Source organism: Staurois parvus, unplaced genomic scaffold, assembly GCF_062004578.1.
Source record: "Staurois parvus isolate SC_StPar_1 unplaced genomic scaffold, SC_StPar_1.0 ptg001396l, whole genome shotgun sequence".
NCBI classification, from domain to species: Eukaryota; Metazoa; Chordata; class Amphibia; order Anura; family Ranidae; genus Staurois; species Staurois parvus.
The window spans coordinates 93136-115808 of NW_028319192.1; the positions used below are offsets into that span (position 1 = coordinate 93136).

The 22673-nt window shown below is 45.2% G+C and overlaps 1 protein-coding gene across 2 annotated transcripts; it reads right to left on the reverse strand.

Annotated features, from left to right (window-relative positions):
• Positions 1–268: 268 nt before the first annotated feature.
• On the reverse strand, positions 269–22352 carry LOC149436224 (uncharacterized). 2 transcript variants are annotated; one of them, XR_016308320.1, is made up of 3 exons: positions 22224–22344; positions 2461–2556; positions 2067–2364 (listed from the first exon to the last, which is right to left on the reverse strand). XR_016308320.1 is itself a non-coding variant. In XM_089661822.1 (2 exons), exon 2 carries the CDS (start codon positions 1148–1150, stop codon positions 272–274), a length of 879 nt encoding a protein of 292 aa, XP_089517948.1. In that variant the 5' UTR covers positions 1151–1469; positions 22224–22352; the 3' UTR covers positions 269–271. The 2 variants fall into 2 exon arrangements, 1 of the variants encoding a protein (XP_089517948.1); XM_089661822.1 differs by lacking the exons at positions 2067–2364; positions 2461–2556 and adding an exon at positions 269–1469 and having other exon boundaries at positions 22224–22352.
• Positions 22353–22673: the final 321 nt, after the last annotated feature.

A 22673-nucleotide genomic window follows, 5' to 3' on the forward strand; every position in this document is an offset into this window, starting at 1 on the left:
ACAGACCTTCTAGTTGTGTTTCTGATGGACATAATCACTAAACACAATGCACTCAGTCATTACATTCCAGTTTGTTTTTTAGAGTAACATTTTAACTTTTCACTGCTTCTCTAGCTTGTGGGATGACATTGGCGCTGTGAAACTAATGGGACACTGGACACTACTTTTATATCCCTTTTCTTCTTCTCTGCAGCTGAAATTTGTGAATCCTCTGATGATATATTAGCTCAGCATTCACTGTAAAAGCTTTGTCCCATTCAGCATGTCAGCATTAAAATGGCTTCTTTCTAGTGTGAATCCTCTGGTGTGTGACAAGGTTTGACTTCACTGTAAAAGCTTTGCTACATTCTGAACACTGATATGGCTTCTCTCCAGTGTGAATCCTCTGGTGTCTGATAAGATGTGACTTCTCTGTAAAAGCTTTGCCACATAGAAGACACTGATGTGGCTTCTCTCCAGTGTGAATCCTCTGGTGTGTGATAAGATTTGATTTCTGTGTAAAAGCTTTATCACATTCTGAACACTGATATGGTTTCCCTCCAAAGTGAACCCTCTGGTGTTTGATAAGATCTGACTTCTGTGTAAAAGCTTTGTCACATTCTGAACAGTGATATGGCTTCTCTCCAGTGTGAATCCTCTGGTGTGCGATAAGATGTGACTTCTTTGTAAAAGCTTTATCACATTCAGAACACTGATATGGCTTCTCTCCAGTGTGACTCTTCTGGTGTGTGATAAGATGTGACTTCTTTGTAAAAGCTTTGTCACATTCAGAACACGGATATGGTATCTCTCCAGTGAGAATCCTCTGGTGTATGATAAGATGTGATTTCTGTGTAAAAGCTGTATCATATTCAGAACACTGATATGGCTTCTCTCTAATGTGAATCATCTGGTGTTTAATAAGACTTGAATTCTGTGTAAAAGCTTTATCACATTCAGAACACTGATATGGCTTCTCTCCAGTGTGAATCCTCTGGTGTCTGATAAGTTGTGACTTCCTTGTAAAAGCTTTATCACATTCAGAACACTGATGTGGCTTCCCTCCAGTGTGAATCCTCTGGTGTGTGATAAGATATGACTTCTGTGTAAACTCTTTGCCACATTCAGAACATTGATATGGCTTCTCTCCAGTGGTATGTTTTGCCTCCATTGTAAAACGTTCAAACAAGAAATAGTTTGAAATGATATCTCTTATGTATACTTGGGTTGGACTTTATTGTAAAGCCATTGTCACTTCCAGAACACTGAAATGACTTCTCTCTTGTCCTCTGAGGCTGGATCAATGTTGAAGAGGATCCAAAACCTTTATGACTTTTAGAACGTGGATATGACTTGTATCCCGTGTGAATCCTCCAGTGAGCTGCAATTAAGACTTTCAGTCAATTAGGACAACCATATGTCTTGTTTCCATGTGACTTTGTTGTATTTAGGAAGACCAACATGACTGAAAACTTGGTTTATCCATCCACCTGCATAAAATATAAATAAATATCAGAATTCTATATAAAGGACTAAATAAACGTTCTGTTAATTATTAAAAATGTATCTTATGCATAGAAAGCATATGTACAGCAATATATCATTTTTTAATCAAATAGATTTTATTAAGAATGTTTATAAGTGCGCACAGTATTCCCAACATTCAGCCCAGACAATGGAGTCATACATTCTCATGTATAGGCAGTTGTGGCACTGTTACAGATCATACAGAACATTAACTTGCTTTGTCTATGGTGTCACTTTTACCTTTTATAAACAAATGAACAGAGAAAAGAAGAAACAACCTAGAACAATTCAGCTGTACACGGCAAGTAACTCCCCCCCAGTACATACATAGATAGCTGACACCGATCAATGAGGCCCGTGTCTACCCCAAGTATTGGTCTGTAAAAGTAGTTACCATTTAGTAGGATGGAACTGGCTCGGTCCTTTTTTTTGCGGCTAAAAAAGTTAAACCTGTAAAGGTCTCTGAAGAATTACAAACATAAACAATGTGGTAGTGTGACAAGAGCAGCACCACCCAGAAAAAAAGAGGTTACTTAAAGATCCACGCGGAGTAATATGGGTTCAGTAGTTACAAACAGTACTTTATTTGATCACATAGATCATAGGGAGGTTAAACATAAGCACGGTGAACATATCGGACAAATAAAATCATTTTAAAAGCACTTGGCGTCCTCATTTCTGGGTAATTTTGGCACATAGGGAACCATGTAAGGCAATGTAAGGCAAAGGGGTAATTTCTAGTTACTGTATCCTAATTTTCCATATAATTCAAACTTGTATTTGGATAGGCCGTATATTCGTCAGGCGTATTCTTGGTATGAGCCAGGATATGTAGAATAGCTTCCTGGTATGTGGAAACTGGAACAGAAAAATATATGGTGATAGAGGAGCTAAAATAGCACATAAATCACACCAAAACTACCTCATGCAGCAATAAATTGGTACTTTCATTACCTTCTCAGTAGCTTGGCTGTCATACCAGCTTGATGAATGTAGAGACTTCCTGGGTAACCACCCCAAGTGGAACAAGGTCCACAATAACAGGTGATTCTAAAAATATATATAAAATTATATAGATCATAAACATCAAGCAGAATCCCTGAATAAAAAAACGACAAAATGTAGGTATATATTACCATCAGTAAAGATCAAGAAGACTCCCGTCGACTTGAAATAAGATCAGGTCCTTAATGCTTGTTCGGTGATGCATATATAGGTGGGAAGCCAGGTAGTCTCAATACATACATTTCAAAAAAGAGTATTATATATATAGCAGGCACTGAGTACCTGAATCTGTATACCCAATAAAAGGGTTTCCAAAAATTGCTCAAACTGAGAAAGTAAAGCGGTTCCTGAAGGATATGGCTATATCACAGCACATGTATGACATAAAGTATATATATATTCCTCCAAAGAGGATTTTCAAAAACTTCCCTGAAAAAACGGGAGTACTAGGCACATATAGCATTCCCTATCAACTCCATATAAGCTCTATGAGTCTAAACAGCAGATACCGCTAACTGAGCCAAATAAGCAGAAATAACTTGCCACCGGTGGAAGGTATGCTCCTATCTGGAATTGCCATCTGCGGACTGCTGTAATAGTAGCCTTATGGTAGTTTTTCAAAAGCCTTGTGCCTTCCTAGCATGGAGCTGTAACAACGCCGATCCTTCCCTCCTCGTGGGCACCGCACCCTATGAAGACGCCGAGCGTAGTGACGTCATTACGTTGACGCGTTTCGTCCGCCAATCACCGCAGACTTAGTCAGAACTGGGAGGGGACTTCATTCCATTGCCTTATATAGTGCACTAATTGCATACAGAGAGATCTCCATGTCGCCCTCTTGTGTTGAAAAGATATCACTACATTGAAAAGTCCAAAGTGAGTTTAAAAAAAACATATAGTTGACTGCTGGCAATATAGAGGAGGGCCTTATTAAAGTAAAACAGATCATCTTTAATGAGGATAAAGGGAAGGAGGTAATTATTATGATTCTAATCACGAGGGGGGAGGGGGTACAGCGACCATCAAAGCCAGGTAGAAGGTCTCTATTTTAATATTATTCTAATTATTATAGAAATTCAATCTAAGGTACGGCGAAACCCACCCCAGGTTGAGTTCATATTTTACTTAGGTGAACCTGTATTTTCTTGGTTTGGGAATAACTGAGTACACAGTACAACACAAGAGAAGATATGGATTCAGACGGACTTAATTTAGGAAGACTTTGAAGTTAAGTTCTGTATTTAATCCATATGGGACAAGTGCACCCAGGGTATAAATCCAGAATTTCTCTTTTTGGAGGAGGACTTTATCAAAGTCACCCCGTCTAGCTGAAATATTCAGCAGGAAGATCCCTTTGACTTTCAGGCCTTCTGTCTTTCCCCCGTGTACTTCTTTAAAATGTTGTGCCAGTGGATTCTCTTTATCCCCCTTCCCTCCATTTCTATTTTTATTTCTAATGTCTCTCAGGTGTTCATGATCTATGTGATCAAATAAAGTACTGTTTGTAACTACTGAACCCATATTACTCCGCGTGGATCTTTAAGTAACCTCTTTTTTTCTGGGTGGTGCTGCTCGTCACACTACCACATTGTTTATTATGCATTTTCCGGTTTATAAATCCACACTTCTAAGATAAGTGAGTCGGAGATAGTATTATGACACAAGTAATTTGTGCCATTATAGGTGGCTTTTTTCTGTTCTATTTTTGCTCTGAAGAATTACCTGGGAGGAGGAAGACCCGGAATATCCAGCCAGATCTGCCAGAGAGACATACAGTATCTCACAGAAGTGAGTCCACCCCTCACATTTTTGTAAATATTTGATTCTCTCTTTTCATGTGACAACACTGAAGAAATGACACTTTGCTACAATGTGACGTAGTCAGTGTACAGCTTGTATAACATGGACATTTTCTGTCCCCTCAAAATAACTCAAGACTTCCGGTTCCGGCGCCGGATGCTGTAAACGCGGGACCCACGGCTCCCGGGATCCTGGCTATACAAATCCCGCTAACTGCCTCCGGGTCCCCGCTCTGCAGCCCTCGGGTGTCCCTTACCTTCTGGCAGTGGCCCCAGCATGGAGCGGTACCTTCTGCCGGCTCTGTCCGGCCACGAGTCGGCGGCTAGAGCGGAGGGGTGCGGCTCTCCCCCTCCTGCAGCCAAGATGGCCGACGATGCCTGTCACACTATGGACACAGGCAAGGAGCGACATCACACTGTGGGAGCAGGTATAATGGAATCTCCCTCCAACCTCCTCACTGCCTCTCCACTCCCTTTTGGCACTGACTGCCTTAATGAGCAGTATAATATGATAGCACAGGCAGTGTCCTCTATATTGCTCCCTAATATCACTCAGGCTGTAGATAGAGCTGTCACAATGGGCATGGAACAGCTGAGAAAGGATTTATGTGATCATTCTAAACGATTGACTGAGGCTGAGCAGCGTTTATCTGATTTAGAAGATGAAGTCCATTCCATGCAAGCGGGTACATCACAATCCAATAGTATACAGCAAAGTATTTTGGATAAAATCGAAGATTTGGAAAATCGATCACGTAGGAATAACCTACGCATTGTGGGTCTTCCAGAATCTTTTAATACTGGATCTCTCCCCGATTTATGCTCAACACGGATCCCGGCGGCATTAGGCCTATCCTCCTCCTGCCAGGTCGAGAGAGCTCACCGCCTGGGGCCTCCGTCTACCGAGCGCCGAACGCCTCGCTCAGTGATTGTCCGCTATCTCAATTATGCTGACCGCGTGGCGATTCTCACCTCTTTCCGTAACTCACGCTCTTTGCAGATTGAGGGTCACAAATTACTGCTATTTGCGGACTACTCGCAGGAAGTGTCGCGTAAACGGAAAGCATTCCAACAAGTATGTGGCACTCTTTATCAGAAAGGAATAAAGTTCACATTGGTGTATCCGGCCACATTACGATTCACTGCACCATCTGGGGTCTCTAAATCTTTTGTCCATCCTGAAGAAGCCCACCAATATATCCGAGATCACCTAGCCGAAGGGGATCCGGCATCACAGCCAGCGGGTAGAAATTTTGGGCCCAGAGATCAACGCAGTCCCCGCAAAGACCCACCTAAACGTCAACGCATCATTCCATCGTCCGCCTAAAGCTTGTCCGCCTTGAAGGTTTAGGAGGCCATTGGTCTCTACATTAAAGCTTCAAGCTTTTCTCTTGATTCGATTGGCTCTGATGAAAGAGCTTTCTATTGGTATTCTTATTTTTGAATGGTATTTTTTTTTTTTTGAATACTGACAGCTCACACGTTCTACAGTCTGAGTCTGTTTGATTGTTCAGCGCTAGATGTTCTATGTATTATTTGTTTGGCACAAGGCCTTTGCATTGTCGCCTACTTCAATGTCATGTTTTATTTACATATATGCCTGAATTTTACTTCTTCCTGCCTGCATTTGCCTTGCTCCATACATCAGCGGTGCTGCGGGGGAGGGGTGCTGGAGCCGCTGTCGGGAGTTCATTTGTGGGACACCCTCACGTATCCTTAGCAATTATAACTTGGTCCCTGGGGCAGGCTCCTCTCACTGCTACTCCTGGTCACGCTGATGTTGGTGGATACAGCATGCGGAATGACGTGAAGTCCTTTATACTGTTGTGGTATATTATATGTTTGGTATTTTTGTTGGGCTCTGCTAGGGCCCCTGCTCTTGTCTTCGCTTTCTCTCCTCTTTTTTCTCTCCAATTTCACTTTCTCTTCTTTGGAGATCTCCGTTGTCTTCTGAGACCAGATTTACACCACCCACGTCCGCCTAATGAAGCAGCGCTAATTGTTTCTACATCTCTAATTGGTAAGTCCCGTATCTTCTTATCACATACCTTATCCCAGCTAGAATGACACGTATTTTTTCCTGGAATGTTAAAGGCCTCAGATCCCCTCACAAGCGCATGGCAGTACTAAGACATTTGCGGCGCTTACGCGCGGATATAGCTCTACTCCAAGAGACTCATCTTACACAGCCTGACTTTGTTCGTATGCGAAAACTCTGGGTGGGTCACGTCTTCGGCTCCTCCTCCCTTAATAATAAAGCAGGAGTACTTATTCTTATTCACAAGAGACTTAATCCTGAATTGGTCTCTGTGGACGCAGATGCCGAAGGCCGTTTCATAGCAGCACATGTCAAAATAGGACCCCAAGAGTTGGTCCTTGCCAATATATATGCTCCTAACTCCCCGACGAGGCAGGTTTTTCAGGGCCTGTCTTCACGGCTGGCACCCTATATCCACAAGCCGCTTGTCATAGGAGGTGATTTTAATTCTGTTATGCAGGAGCAGGAGGATAAATCGCAGAGTGTTGACCGAGACTCTCGCTCTACTCAGCCTCCCCGTCCAACGCCCACTTTACTTGGCAATTTTGTTGAAGCTATGCAATTTACTGATATATGGCGCTTGACTCACCCAGATGGTAGAGATTATACTTTCTATTCTCCCGTTCACCACTCTTTATCTCGAATCGATTATATTTTTTGCAACCCCACAACGTTGCAACATGTTGTATCATCTACTATACATGACATAGCCATATCGGATCACTCTCCAATTTCTATCATGATAAATTTCTTAGATCCTACACCGCACCCTAGGATATGGCGTTTCCCCTCGTTTTTGGCAAATAATCAGGAGCTTTCCCGACAGCTACAAGACACCTGGGCAGATTTCCAATCTACTAATGCGGCTCATGTTTCTAATCCAAATTTATTTTGGGATACGGGGAAGGCGGTATTACGCGGTAAAATTATTGCTTTTACGTCCGCATATAAAAAAAGAATTCTGCACCATTTCACGGAGGCTAGTAACCTTCTTAGACTGACTCAGCGCAGGATGACGGACTCAAATACGCAGGACAATAGGACAGCTTGGGCGGACGCTAAGAACCAGTTCAACACTTGGGCGGCAGCACAGGAAACACTTCATCACTCATACCTTGACCTACAGTATCACAGGTTTGGTAACAAACCAGGAAAATTTTTGGCGCGCATGTGTAGGAAGCCTTTTACCCCCACACAATTCACCTCTTTAAAGGATTCTCAGGGGATACTTAAACAATCATCGGAAGAGATTATATCTATTCTGGAAAGTTTTTACGCAAATTTATATGGGCCGGACCCTATAGACCAGGCACGGGCGCACTCCTTTCTTGACAGCGTACATCTACCACAAATTGATCCAATAGCACTGCAATCTTTAAATGCCCCGATATCGCAGGCGGATATTTGTCTAGCTATTAGTTCCTTAGCCAATGGTAAAGCTCCAGGCCCGGACGGGTACACTTCTGAATTTTATAAACTTATGGATAAAACTCTCTCTCCTACTCTACAGCTGGTATATCAGTCTATTCAGGAGAGCGGGGTATATCTGCCATCAGCTTCGCAGGCCCACATTAAATTAATAGCCAAAAAAGGCAAGGACCCCTCGGACCCTGGTTCTTATCGACCGATTTCTCTCCTTAATCTAGATGCAAAGATTCTCTCCAAAATAGTAGCTAATCGTTTGGCCATCATTTTGCCCACCCTTATTCATCCTTCTCAAGCTGGCTTTATAAAGGGGCGCTCGGCCACCTCAAATATTCGCAAAGTGCTCACAGTTTTACATCAGGCTAAACATAACCCATTACAGGATCTAGCGATTGTTTCCCTCGACGCTGAAAAAGCGTTTGACAATGTAAGTTTTCAATGGCTTTATTCGGTCCTCACTAAATTTGGCTTTTCCGGACCGTTCACGCGTTTAATTCAGGCTATGTATTCCGCCCCGACGGCGCAGGTAGTGGCGGCGGGGAAAATATCCAATCCCATTCCATTACATAAGGGTACAAGACAAGGCTGCCCATTGTCCCCCCTGCTTTTCAACTTAGCTTTAGAACCCTTAGCCCGCTTCCTGTTGTTTCAATCACGACTCCATGCCATTCAAATTGCCCAACAGGATCTTCGTCTAGCTTTATTTGCGGACGACATACTAATATTCACCTCCAACCCGACTCTAGACTTACCGTACATTCAATCCGTTTTCGCAGATTTTTGATGCTGCTCGGGCCTCCGTATTAATTTTGCGAAAAGTGAGGTTCTGCCGTTGTATCACGCTCGACTCCCTGAGTGGGCTGGCGACTCACTCTTTAAAATTAATACGAACCATATCACTTATCTAGGTATTAAAATTGGGAAATTGGCCTCGTCCCTTTATTCCCTGAACTATTCACCAGTAATTCAAAAAATTTTAGGGGAATTGGAAATGTGGAAAGAACTGCCATTATCACTTATGGGTAGAGTCCATCTCTTCAAGATGACGAGTTTTCCGAAGCTTCTGTATCCTCTTCAAACTATTCCTCTCCTGCTCAAACATACTTATATAGTCAGGCTGAATAAAGCGATTTCTAGTTTCTTATGGAGGGGGCGCCGTCTGCGAATAGCTATATATAAGTTGTTTCTTCCTAGATGTGAGGGTGGTCTGGGCCTTCCTAACATTAGGCTTTACAATCTATCTTGTATTTTACGGGTGTGTGTAGATTGGATCTCCCGTTCGTCCGTGTTTTCTAATTACCGACTCGAATCTGCCATGGTGAGCCCATATGATCTGTCGGCCCTCCTACATTCTAATTCTGCCTCACTTCCTCCGCATCTTCAACACAATCCACTCATACGGGACAGCCTCTTCACATGGAGGGAGGTCAGACGTAGACTAGGAGTTTCTCCCTGGCTGTCTTCCTATCCATCACAATCCTTCCTTTTCTGTCTCTCAACAGTATGCAGCTTATGAAAAGTGGTATGACCAGGGTCTTAGATTTGTAAGTCAGTTGTATGACTCAGCATCAGGATCCCCCCTTCCGTTCCAACAAATTCTCAGCGCGTTTGACTTACCTTCACATCATTTTTTGTATATTTTGCAAGTTAGGAATTATGTGAATTCCATAGTACAAAACAAGTCTTCTCGCTTTTGTTCTACTATGATAGAAGTCCTTGTAAGGAATCAAAAATACAACATATCCAATATCTATGGTCAACTATCTATGCACTATGCAAAACCGCTGGATTCCTATACTTCCATCAAAACGTGGATACGAGACTTTGACAATGCCTTCACCGCGGAGCAATTGCTCACAGGTTTTAATACTACCTGTGCGTTCAATACGAACGAATTTTGGAGGGAGCAGCAATTCAAAATTATGCACCATGCATATATGCCTTGCCTGTACTCCCGAGCAGACTCATTGATCTCTACATGCCCGCTCTGTGGTTCATATAAACCGTCACTTCATCACAGATTCTGGAATTGTCCACGGGTCTGTATCTTTTGGAACCAACTTTTGAACTTTGTGCTTTTCGTCACTACTCTCCAGTTACCTAGGGACCCGCTGCTTCTTCTCTTTGGCAATCTGGAAATATCAGTGTCTGCTGCCTCACACTGCAATCTTGCTTTGTTCAGAGCAACCAAACCTTGGCTATCCATTTGCTTGATGGCGGCGAGAAGGTCTATTTTGAAAAAATGGGTCTCCAACTGTCCACCTACCATCTCAGACGTCAAATTGGAACTCAACTTTCTACTTCGATTGGATCGGCTTGGTCTGCATATAGCTCCTTCTACAACAGGAGTGGAAAAGTTCAACCGCAAGTGGGGTCAATATGTTTCAAAAGTTCTCCCAAGTCCTGAGCCCCAGCACCCTTCTCATGGTTCTCTAAGCTAGATTTAAGCTAGTTTCCAGGGTATTCCTGATGCATGGTGTTTCTATTGCTCAAGGGGTCAAATGATTGCAACATTATAAATGCTGTGTACCTCTCAGAAATCTCTTTTGTTCTCGCTTTGCTCCACTCCCACTTCGCCAATCTGGCTTATTAATCTCTCTCTCATTTTCCTGGCGGACCTATATGAAGTGGTCCCCTACTAGCACATCTTTATACATACTGATGCGCTGCTTCTCACTATACTTTAATATCTCATTATACTTTACTATCTTATTACTTTATCAGTCTATTACTTTTTTATCCTAATCTCTTTATCCTGGCTTGTTTTCATGGTCCTCTGGCCTCAGACTTTTGGTACATAACTTCTTGTACTCCAGTTCTCCTTTTTTTCTTTCCCTTTTGGCATATTCTTTATATGCTGGCTTTTCCAACTCCCTGGTCTTATGTTCCTACTGCTATATCTCTATCCTATATTTTTACTTTCTTTTTTCCTTTTTTAATCTCATGCACAATGACCTCCCTATCAGTCGATATGACAAATGGTTAACATTGCTCACGTCGCTTATTCTTTTGCTTTACGTATGTTTATATATATATATGTGATTTTTCGAAATCCTGCATACTTTAACTTCAAGCCCTTGTACCCTGACATATTACATGTGCTATATTTTCCCATAGATACTCTTCATTCCAAACTTCTCCATTCCCTCTCGGATTCTTTCGGGGCTTCTGTAATATGTTTATGAGTAAATTGTTATCCTGGAATTTATTCATCTGTTTTGGCATGTTGCCACGCTATGAATACTGACAAACCTCATCGTTGGTTATTTTGTGTGTACAATAAAACCCAATAAAGCTTCTTTTAAAAAAAAAAAAAAATAACTCAACACACCGCCATTAATGTCTAAACCGAAGGCAACAAAAGTGAGTCCACCCCTAAGTTAAAATGTCCAAATTTGGGCCCAAAGTGTCAATATTTTGTGTGGCCGCCTTTGTTTTCCAGCACTGCCTTAACCCTCTTGGGCATGGAGTTCACTAGAGCTTCACAGGTTGCTACTGGAGTCCTTTTCCACTCCTCCATGATATCATGCAGCTGGTGGATGTTAGAGACCTTGCGCTCCTCCACCTTCTGTTTGAGGATGCCCCACAGATGCTCAATAGGGTTTAGGTCTGGAGACATGCTTGGCCAGTCCATCACCTTTCCCCTCAGCTTCTTTAGCAAGGCAATGGTGGTCTTGGAGGTGTGTTTGGGGTCGTTATGTTGGAATACTGCCCTGCGGCCCAGTCTCCAAAGGGAGGGGATCATGCTCTGCTTCAGTATGTCACAGTATATGTTGGCATTCATGGTTCTCTCAAAGAACTGTAGCCCCCCAGCGCCGGCAGCACTCATGCAGCCTCAGACCATGACACTCCCACCACCATGCTTGACTGTAGGCAAGACACACTTGTCTTTGTACTCCTCACTTGGTTGCCGTCACACGCGCTTGACACCATCTGAACCAAATCAGTTTACATTGGTGTCATCAGACCACAGGACATGGTTCCAGTAATCCATGTCCTTAGTCTGCTTGTCTCCAGTAAACTGCAGGCTTTCTTGTGCATTATCTTTAGAAGAGGCTTTCTTCTGGGATGACAGACATGCAGATCAATTTGATGCAGTGTGCGGCAGTTGGTCTGAGCAGTGACAGGCTGACCCCCCCACCCCTTCACCTCTGCAGCAATGCTGGCAGCACTCATACGTCTATTTCCCAAAGACAACCCCTGGATATGACGCTGAGCACGTGCACTTAACTTCTGTGGTCAACCATGGCGTGGCCTGTTCTGAGTGGAACCTGTCCTGTTAAACTGCTGTATGGTCTTGGCCTCCGTAATGCAGCTCAATTTCAGGGTCTCGGCAATCTTCTTATAACCTAGGCTATCTTTATGTAGAGCAGCAATTCTTTTTTTTTTTCAGATCCTCAAAGAGTTCTTTGCCATGAGGTGCCATGTTGAACTTCCAGTGACCAGTATATGAGAGAGAGAGCGATAACACCAAATGTAACTCACCTGCTCCCAGTTCACACCTGACACCTTGTAATACTAACAAGTCACATGACACCGGGGAGGGAAAATGGGTAATTGGGCCCAATTTGGACCTTGTCACTTAGGGGTGGACTCACTTTTGTTGCCAGCGGTTTAGACATTAATGGCGGTGTGTTGAGTTATTTTGAGGGGGCAGCAAATTTACATTTTATACAAGCTGTACACTCACTACGTCACATTATAGCAAAGGGTCATTTCTTCAGTGTTGTCACATGAAAAGTGAGAATCAAATATTTACAAAAATGTCAGGGGGACTCACTTCTGTGAGATACTGTACATCCCTTGGGGGAATTACGATGTCGGTAAGTTAGTTTTTCATGTATTAATGTGGAGTTCACATGCTCAGTCCACTGTGGTCTGGTGGGAGTATGAGGTGATACCCAGAATTGTGCTATTAGTTTATGGGCAATCAGGGGCGGACTGACAACTCATGGGGCCCCCGGGCAATAGGGGATCATGGGGCCCCTGTGTCCTTGCCCAAACTCAAAAAAGTCTATGAAAAAGGTACCAGGGGCATCTCATGGGGCCCCTACTGACCCTGGGCCCACGGGCAGTGCCCAAGTTTCCAAATGGTCAGTCCACCCCTGTGGGAAATATACAGCAGCCTCACTATTGCTATATGACTTGGAGGTGTAAATAATTATTGTCAATTTATATTAGAATAGGTAGGCACTACATACAACCTTTAGATGATATAATTGTACAATTGGTAGGGACTATTAATTCTTAAAGTCCCTGTGTGCAACCCTCCAATTGTGCATAAATAACCAAATATGCAAAAATGATGTTCTCATAACAAATTTCAGGACAGTGGTGTATAAATGACATAAAAATTAAAATATAAAAAATATAAGTCCATAAATTAAGTTCAAAGTGACACTCCTTGTGGCTTCTTTAGCCTGTGACCCAAACCGGACAGGAAAAAAGATTGTGACTGTAATCTTCACCGTGTGCCAACAGGAGTAATGAATACAGATTGCTCACTCACCAGATCCTTTGACCCCAATCAAGGTGGTCAGATGTGCTTTTGGTCATATAGGAGACCATCCTAATTAAGGACAGCTTCACAGTATTTAACCAGTTCCCAATGCCACTATAGCCGAAGGAATGGCTACAGCACGGTTGTGTAAACCTGGGACTATGTCCATGGACATCATTCCAGGACACGCCCCCTGCACGCCCCCAGCAGCGTGGATCCGGCCCCTCTGGTGATTGCGGTGTCCTACAGACACAGATGATCACGGGGTATGGTAAACGGCCAATCACAGTGGCCTTTTACCACATTATCAGCTGTGTCCAATGACACAGTTATCACCGGGTAAATACAGCGCGTGGAAAGTACTGCCGAAAACCGGCAATTGTCAGATGATGATCAGTGCCGCCTGTAGCAATCGTGCACACCGAGATGGACGCGGTCTTCCATCTTGTTAAGAATCTTCCATGCTGTATCATCTCTCACTCCCCAAATCAGCTTCCCCCTCTGATTTCCCCCCTCCCTAAGGAATGTGGTCGGTGTGTGTTTGCAGAGATCACAGGCAACAGACTCATTGGGAGGGTGTCATGGCTATAAACCTCACTAGCTAGGTGCCCCTCTGTCTACAAAACCCTTGCTAGAGGAGGGCTTGTAGAGTCATAAACCAAGTCCTTCACTGAGTTCAAAGACATTCCAGATAAGTCATAAACTAGACACCACATTCAACATCCATTTTCCCCTATGATTACATATCTTGGATTATGAAAGACTTACACAAACATGAAGCACATATTCGGATGGCTCACGTCAAGACAAATCACCTGTTATTTTACACCCCCTAGCTGGCATACACAGGAGAGCAGAAAATTATATCTCCTCAACCAATCAAGCGGTTATCTCATATTTCATATGTAGACGTTCAGCCGGTGATTCTGAGTATTAATCTAATAGTAGCAAGGCTGCTAAATGCACCGAGAATAAGTTATGAACCATGACATCAAATGTGAGGATTTTTGGTCATAGCTTGGGTCTCCACCTACAACTCCCTCCCCAAATGAGGCGATTGGTTTACTGCTCCAGGGAGACACCCTGTGGAGTTGCTAGAAAAAGCTAAGCAGAGTTGAAAGAAGTTGAAGAATCTCCCTGTTTTAACATCGGAACTGACAGTGGGAGATAAGAAATCCTTTTGCTCTGAAACCTGATCTGCTTAAACCCAGGACGTGTGGCAAGTACTTTACCCCTCTAAACTTCTCTCTGTTATCTCTTTGCTGTGCTGTTGATCTCTGTGTGTATATATATATATATATATATATATATATAGGTTACATCTTTTTCTGTAAATATTTTTATTGCACCCTTTTGACGTTTTAGTAATAAATCTTACTTTCTGAAAGTGTTGAACTGTTTCTAAAGTCCTTTAATGCAAACTATGAATTCCTGCCTCTGAAGAACGCTACTGTGTGGGTGTTTTAAACTTCGGTATACCTCTGCCTGCAGTGACAGTGGTATACCGACGATTATTCAAACATCATAGTGTTATTGCTGATATTGCTGAGTTTACTCTTTCTCTGTACAAAAAGGAGGTGGTGGGGTGTGAAGGGTTAATTGCGTAACTAACCTGACCCAGTAACAATTGCTCCCAGGCTGCAGATACAGATTGTGGTCCATTAGCTGGAAAATCTTTGTGCAGAGTGCAGCTGGGTGTGTGTGATGGGAGTGACTTTTGGGGATGGGGGGACCCCTGTGTCAGCTCATGTTCCCTTCATTATGTTTACCCACCCTGTGCCTGTTAAGGGGTACAGGGTGTGAATGTGAATGTCATAGTATTGTGTATTGGTGTGGACATTGTTCCTTGTTCTCTGCCATGTGGTTGTCCATTGTTTTCTGCCACGTGCTGCATCCCATTGTTCTGTGTCTTGGTTGGGTGGGGGGGTGTTTCATGTAGCCCTTCCCACTGATGGGGCGGGCTGATGATGTGTTTCCTGTTCCTGGTTGTGTTTCCCCTCCCTGTGTATATATCTTGTGTTTGTGTAAAAATAAAGGAGTTGACTTCCTGTCTTAAGAAGAGTTTGGTGCTGTCTATTTCCTGCATGATCAGCGGGTGGTGTCCGGGGATTTGTGTTCGGACAGGGAAGCTGCAGTATAACGGAAGTACCCAAGTGCGGTCTGGGTCCGGTTCCGTTACATTGGTGGCAAGCGGTGGGATTGTACTTCCAAGCTGTGAACACATCCAAACCACCACCGGGATCCAAGATCAGGAAAGTAGACGTCGGTCACCCCAGTGGAGATATGGACCTGGCATCAGAGTTCCCGGGGCTGCTGCAGACTGTTCTTGCAACATACCCCAGGACTGTGTCTACGGATCAGTACCTGGAGCTCAGGCAGCAGATTTGGGAGGTGCTTTGGAGAGGAGCCCTCCAGGCTGCTGGTATGGAGAAAGGCAAGTGCTGTCAAACCCCAGGGGAATGGGCCAGGGACCGTTGGAAATTACAGATGCCATTCCTGGGAGAGTGACCCCAGGAGCAATGGGTGACTGAATTGGACAGGCTGGTCAGGCAGGAGATACAACTGGATAACAGATATTGGGCTCTGCAATGGTACGCAGAGCAGGAATATTTAGGGGTCTTGACAGTGCTCTACTGAGGGACATGAGTTTGGTGGCCCTGGATTGCTATGGGAGAGCCTTACAGATCATTTTGTGTTTGGTGATGAAGGAGAACCTACCCTGGAGGAGTTGCGAGAAGGAAGAGAAGCTATGTTTGGTCTCACAGGGGTCTCAGAGCTTGAACCAGATCTGGAATACCTGCTGAAGAAAGAACTGCATCTGGAAAGGGCATACAGGCCACTGCTAAAACATGTTCCGCAGCATGCCCAAGAATCGACAGTGGAAAATCAAGAGACTGGGGATTTGATAGACTTTTCTGCTGAAGAGGAACCAGCAGAAAAGCTGGCAACAGAGCCAAACATTTCTGACCTCTGTCCACAAAAATCAGCACCGCAGGAGCTACAGGAAGAGGATGCAATCAGTGCCTTACTGCAATAGCTTGAGCTGATGTCCGTGGATGGGACTTCGGTCTCCACTGACACAACCCCAGAAAAGGGTCTGGCATTAGGACAAGAGGATGTCAGCCTTCCTTTGTGAACACAGAAGATGTCCATCAAGTCAAAGTGGATGAGACTACAGTCGCCACCTGATACCCCAGGGATGCTGAGCAGTCGCCCCAGATCCCCCACAGCATGATGGAGTCGGCTCAGCCACCCTGTCTTCTCCCCAGCATCTGAGAGGACTTCAGGGAGAAGGACCAGTCCGTGCTTCTCCCCAGCGGTGGGTATATTCTACGGGAGAGGCAGAGGTTGGCTTGGTGAGTAATGCTTGGTGTGTGACAATTTTTTTGGGGTACTGTGTGGGTGCTGGCATTGTGGGACTGGAAGTACAGACTAACTTCGGAGTCCACCCAAGGGGAGATATTTGATGGGAGTGACTTTTGGGGGTGGGGGGACCCTGGTCAGCTCATGTTCCCTTAATTATGTTTAACCCACCCTGTGCCTGTTAAGGGGTACAGGGTGTGAATGTGAATGTCATGGTATTGTGTATTGGTGTGGGGATTGTTCACTGCCACGTGGTTGTCCATTGTTCTCTGCCATGTGCTACATCCCATTGTTTTGTGTCTTGGTTGGGTAGGGGGGCGATTCCTGTAGCCCTTCCCACTGATGGGGCGGGCTGATGATGTGTTTCCTGTTCCTGGTTGTGTTTCCCCGCCCTGTGTATATATCTTATGTTTGTGTAAAAATAAAGGAGTTGACTTTCTGTCTTAAGAAGAGTCTGGTGCTGTCTATTTCCTGCAGGATCAGCAGGTGGTGTCCGGGGATTTGTGTTCGGACAGGGAAGCTGCAGTACAACGGAAATACCCAAGTGCGGTCTGGGTCCGGTTCCGTTACAGTGTGACATTGTTACGCACGTGACAACGCGGTTTTAGATTGGCTAGTCCTTCGGTCATGAGTTTGGTGAGAAGGGCTGGGGTCCAACACCACGATTGTCACACCGCCCACCTGTGCCTCCCACCTGTGCCCATCATTGCCACCCACCTGTGCCCATCAGTGCCACTCTGCAGTGCCACCCACCTGTACCCTGCAGTGCCACCCACCTGTGCTGCCTATCAGTGCCTCCTATCAGTGCTCTTCAGTCCTGCCTATCCGTGCCACCTCATCAGTGCTGCCTATCAGTGCAGCATCATCAACGCACATCAGTGAAGGAGAAAAATTACCTGTTTGTAAAATGTTATTATAGATATAAAGAAAAACTTTTATTTTTCAAATATTTTGCTCTTTTTTTATTTATAGCTCAAAAAATAAAAACACCCAGCGGCAAAGAAATATTTTTATAATTCATAAATAATTATTGTGATACAAATCCCAAGATGCACTTCTCCAGATCCTGAGGAAGAGAAATCATGAATAGCGATGATATAATATTGGTAATATCTTTCCAGTATCAGAATAATTCTGGAAATCTCCAAAATGTGTATCAAATCCCCTACATCACCGCTACATTTGGGGCATAAGGGGGAATCCCTCCTGTCCCAACTGAACAACTGAGCTGGGGTCCTGTAAGTTCTATGTAAAAGAAATAACTGAGATAGTTTCTGTGAAGAGGACAGGGAGATGAGAGGTACGGAGGTCCAAATCTCCTCCCACTTCCTCTATGTCTATTTCCCATTTCCTTCTACATGGTAATTGGGCAGAGTCTTGGGTAAGAATGAAAAGACTGGAGTATATACCAGAGATCATGCCTTTCCTACTCGTACCATCCATCAATCCCTGGATCAGTCATGGCTCCTCAAGAACAAAAGTGGAGAGAGAAGCTTGAGCTTGAAGCACATGGTGCAGTTGTAGATATGTAAAAAATGGACCCCTTGGTATGTTAACCACTTCAAGTCCGGACACTTTCACCCCCCTCCTGCCCTGGCCAATTCTCAGCTTTCAGCGCTGTCACACTTTGAATGACAATTATTCAGTCTTTGAACATTGAACCCAAATGAACCCAAAACAGGATCTGCTATATCTCCTGAGTATGGGGATATCACCTGTGTGAGACTTTTCACAGTCTAGATGCATAGAGGGGTCCAAAATTTAAGGAACACATTTGGGTTTTCAAGGAGCATAAATTACAAATCTACACTAATTTCATGACTACCAATCACATATTTGGCTGCCCAGAGCACCAGGACAGTGGAAACTCTCACAAAATGTCACCATTTTGGAAAGCAAAAACCCCAATGTATTTTCTGAAGTGAATAGTAAGTTTATTTGGTCATTTTTCACCAAACGTTTTTTTGAAAATGCAGGAAAGAAAAGGAGAATATTTATTTTTACACAAAGTTCTCAATTAATATGATATTTCTAACAAACCTTCTAGGCGTACTTAGAAATATACTCCACAACACATTCTGCTACTCCTTTAGAGTATGGGGACACCACATGTGAGACTTTTTAACAGCCTAGCCACATAGGGGGACCAAAATCAAAAGAGCACAGTCAGGCTTTCAGAGGGCATAAATTACACACCAAATTTTTAGACGACATATCACATTTTTGAAGGCCCTGGGAAACCACGACAATGGAAACACCCACAAAATTATCCCATTTTGGCATGGTGAGTCTTTTGAAGACTTATGTTGGCCTCCATGAGTGCTCAGAGAATATAGCTTAGTGCATCATTACCTATAGTAGTCCCCAAATGTCAGGACGGTACAAATCCCTCCCACACTAACTAGTATGGGGGTGATCGGGGACACTGTAACCGGTGTGGGGGTGATCGGGGACACCGTAACTTGTGTGGCGGTGATTGGGGACACCGTAACCGATGTGGAGTTGATCGGGGACGCCGTAACCGGTGTGGAGGTAATCGGGGACGCCGTAACCGGTGTGGAGGTGATCGGGGACGCCGTAACCGGTGTGGAGGTGATCGGGGACGCCGTAACCGGTGTGGAGGTGATCGGGGACGCCGTAACCGGTGTGGAGGTGATCGGGGACGCCGTAACCGGTGTGGAGGTGATCGGGGACGCCGTAACCGGTGTGGGGGTGATCGGGGATGCCGTAACCGGTGTGGGGGTGATCGGGGACACTGTAAGCGGTGTGGGGGTGATCAGGGACACTGTAACTGGTGTGGGGGTGATCGGGGACACTGTAACAGGTGTGAAGGTGATCGGGGACACTGTAACAGGTGTGGAGGTGATTGGGGACACTGTAACCCGTGTGGGGGTGATCGGGGACGCTGTAACCGGTGTGGAGGTGATCAGGGAGGCTGTAACCGGTGTGGGGGTGATCGGGGACGCTGTAACCGGTGTGGGGGTGATCGGGGACGCTGTAACCGGTGTGGGGGTGATCGGGGACACTGTAACCCATGTGGGGATGATCGGGGACACTGTAACCGGTGTGGGGGTGATCGGGGACACTGTAACCAGTGTGGAGGTGATCGGGGACACTGTAACCAGTGTGGAGGTGATCGGGGACACTGTAACCAGTGTGGAGGTGATCGGGGACACTGTAACCAGTGTGGAGGTGATCGGGGACACTAGATTTGCTTTCCAGCTGCAACATCATAGGAATCACAGAGCTAGACAACTCTCTGTCCTTCAGAACTTGGCTCTCAATAGCCATGCTGTCACAGGCAGAGGTGATAAACAGGGAATGACAGTGATCGGTATGTAGAGGAGAGGAGTACGGATGTATGACAGTGATGGGTACATACAGGAGAGGAGTGTGGGGGGTATGACAGTGATTGGTATGTACAGGAGAGGAGTATGGAGGTATGACAGTGATGGGTACGTACAGGAGAGGAGTACGGAGGTATGACAGTGATCGGTATGTACAGGAGAGGAGTATGGAGGTATGACAGCGATGGGTATGTACAGGAGAGGAGTGTGGGGGGTATGACAGTGATCGGTATGTACAGGAGAGGAGTACGGAGGTGTGACAGTGATCGGTATGTACAGGAGAGGAGTACGGAGGTGTGACAGTGATCGGTACATACAGGAGAGGAGTACGGAGGTGTGACAGTGATCGGTACGTACAGGGGAGGAGTACGGAGGTGTGACAGTGATGGGTACGTACAGGGGAGGAGTACGGAGGTGTGACAGTGATGGGTACGTACAGGAGAGGAGTACGGAGGTGTGACAGTGATGGGTACGTACAGGAGAGGAGTGTGGAGGTATGACAGTGATGGGTACGTACAGGAGAGGAGTACGGAGGTATGACAGTGATGGGTACGTACAGGAGAGGAGTACGGAGGTATGAAAGTGATGGGTATGTACAGGAGAGGAGTACGGAGGTATGACAGTGATGGGTATGTACAGGAGAGGAGTACGGAGGTATGACAGTGATGGGTATGTACAGGTGAGGAGTACGGAGGTATGACAGTGATGGGTATGTACAGGAGAGGAGTACGGAGGTATGACAGTGATGGGTATGTACAGGAGAGGAGTACGGATGTATGACAGTGATGGGTATGTACAGGTGAGGAGTACGGAGGGTATGACAGTGATGGGTATTTACAGTTGAGGAGTTACGGAGGTATGACAGTGATGGGTATGTACAGGAGAGGAGTACGGAAGTATGACAGTGATGGGTATGTACAGGAGAGGAGTACGGAGGTATGACAGTGATGGGTATGTACAGGAGAGGAGTGTGGAGGTATGACAGTGATGGGTATGTACAGGAGAGAAGTACGGAGGTATGACAGTGATGGGTATGTACAGGAGAGGAGTACGGAGGTATGACAGTGATCGGTATGTACAGGAGAGGAGTACGGAGGTATGACAGTGATGGGTATGTACAGGAGAGGAGTACGGAGGTATGACAGTGATGGGTATGTACAGGAGAGGAGTACGGATGTATGACAGTGATGGGTATGTACAGGTGAGGAGTACGGAGGGTATGACAGTGATGGGTATTTACAGTTGAGGAGTTACGGAGGTATGACAGTGATGGGTATGTACAGGAGAGGAGTACGGAAGTATGACAGTGATGGGTATGTACAGGAGAGGAGTACGGAGGTATGACAGTGATGGGTATGTACAGGAGAGGAGTGTGGAGGTATGACAGTGATGGGTATGTACAGGAGAGAAGTACGGAGGTATGACAGTGATGGGTATGTACAGGAGAGGAGTACGGAGGTATGACAGTGATCGGTATGTACAGGAGAGGAGTACGGAGGTATGACAGTGATCGGTATGTACAGGAGAGGAGTACGGAGGTATGACCGTTCCCAGGGAGGAGTATCTCAGGAAGGGTCTATACTCCACCATAACTCTGGTTCTCGGAGTGTCAGGTCCCAGCGGGTTCTCCTGGTGTCTCTCCTGTTATTCTGTCTCGGACACATCAGAGGAACATGGTGGGAGATCGGCCTGAATGTCCTTCCTAGGAGGGAATACCGGAGCCATTCTGAGGCCCATTTAATGGCCGGCAATGAGGAGGAAACCAACACTGAGAAGTAGATGCTGAGATATATACAGCACGGGGCAGCACAGTGGCTGAGTGGTTAGCACTTCCACCTGGCAGTACTCGGGTTGTTGGTTCAAATCCCAACCATGGCACCACCTGCCTGGAGTTTGCATGTTCTCCCTGTGCCTGCGCGAGTTTCCTCCGGATACTCCTGTTTCCTCCCACACTACAAAGACATGCTGGGAAATGAGTTCACTCCTTTCTAAGTTGTCCCTAGTATGTGTATGTATGAATGTGAGTTAGGGCCCTTAGATTGTACGCTCCTCGGGGGCGGGGACTGATGGGAACGTACAATATAGATGTAAACTGACGGCGCTATATAAGTACCTGGAATAAATAATAATAATACACCCAGATCATCGATGACGAGGAGGAAGGTTCGGTCACAGATGATTGGTCCATCTATAGCAGGGACAGGAGCCGGGACCAGGAATAGGAGATCCACCTGACTTACCCGTGTGCTCTGACATGGAGAAGATCCCATGCTGGCCCTATGGTGGCCGTGTGTTCAGGATGGAGACCGACAATCACAGGACCTTCTAGAAGCCAATCTAAAATGGCTGACAGGAGGAAAGTGTTCCCGGGACAGGAAGTGAGACAGACAGGAAGTGACTCCGGATAGGAAGTGACTCCAGACAGATTTATACAGAGGCTGCAGTATGGAGAGCAGACAGTAGATGGTGCTGGTCCAAAAAAAGCTGAATAGCATAAAACAGGGAAAAACCTGAAAAACAAAAGATGATGGCGGCTCGTAAACTTCTAGGATGAATGAAACACAGTTTTCAAAATACAGTGCAGTGGAGTAGATATTCGTCCTCCATTTTATTGTAGCCCGCACTTTTCTCCTCTGGCGGCCATTTTCCTTTGGTCTTTTATCTATGTTTGTACATTTATCACATTACAG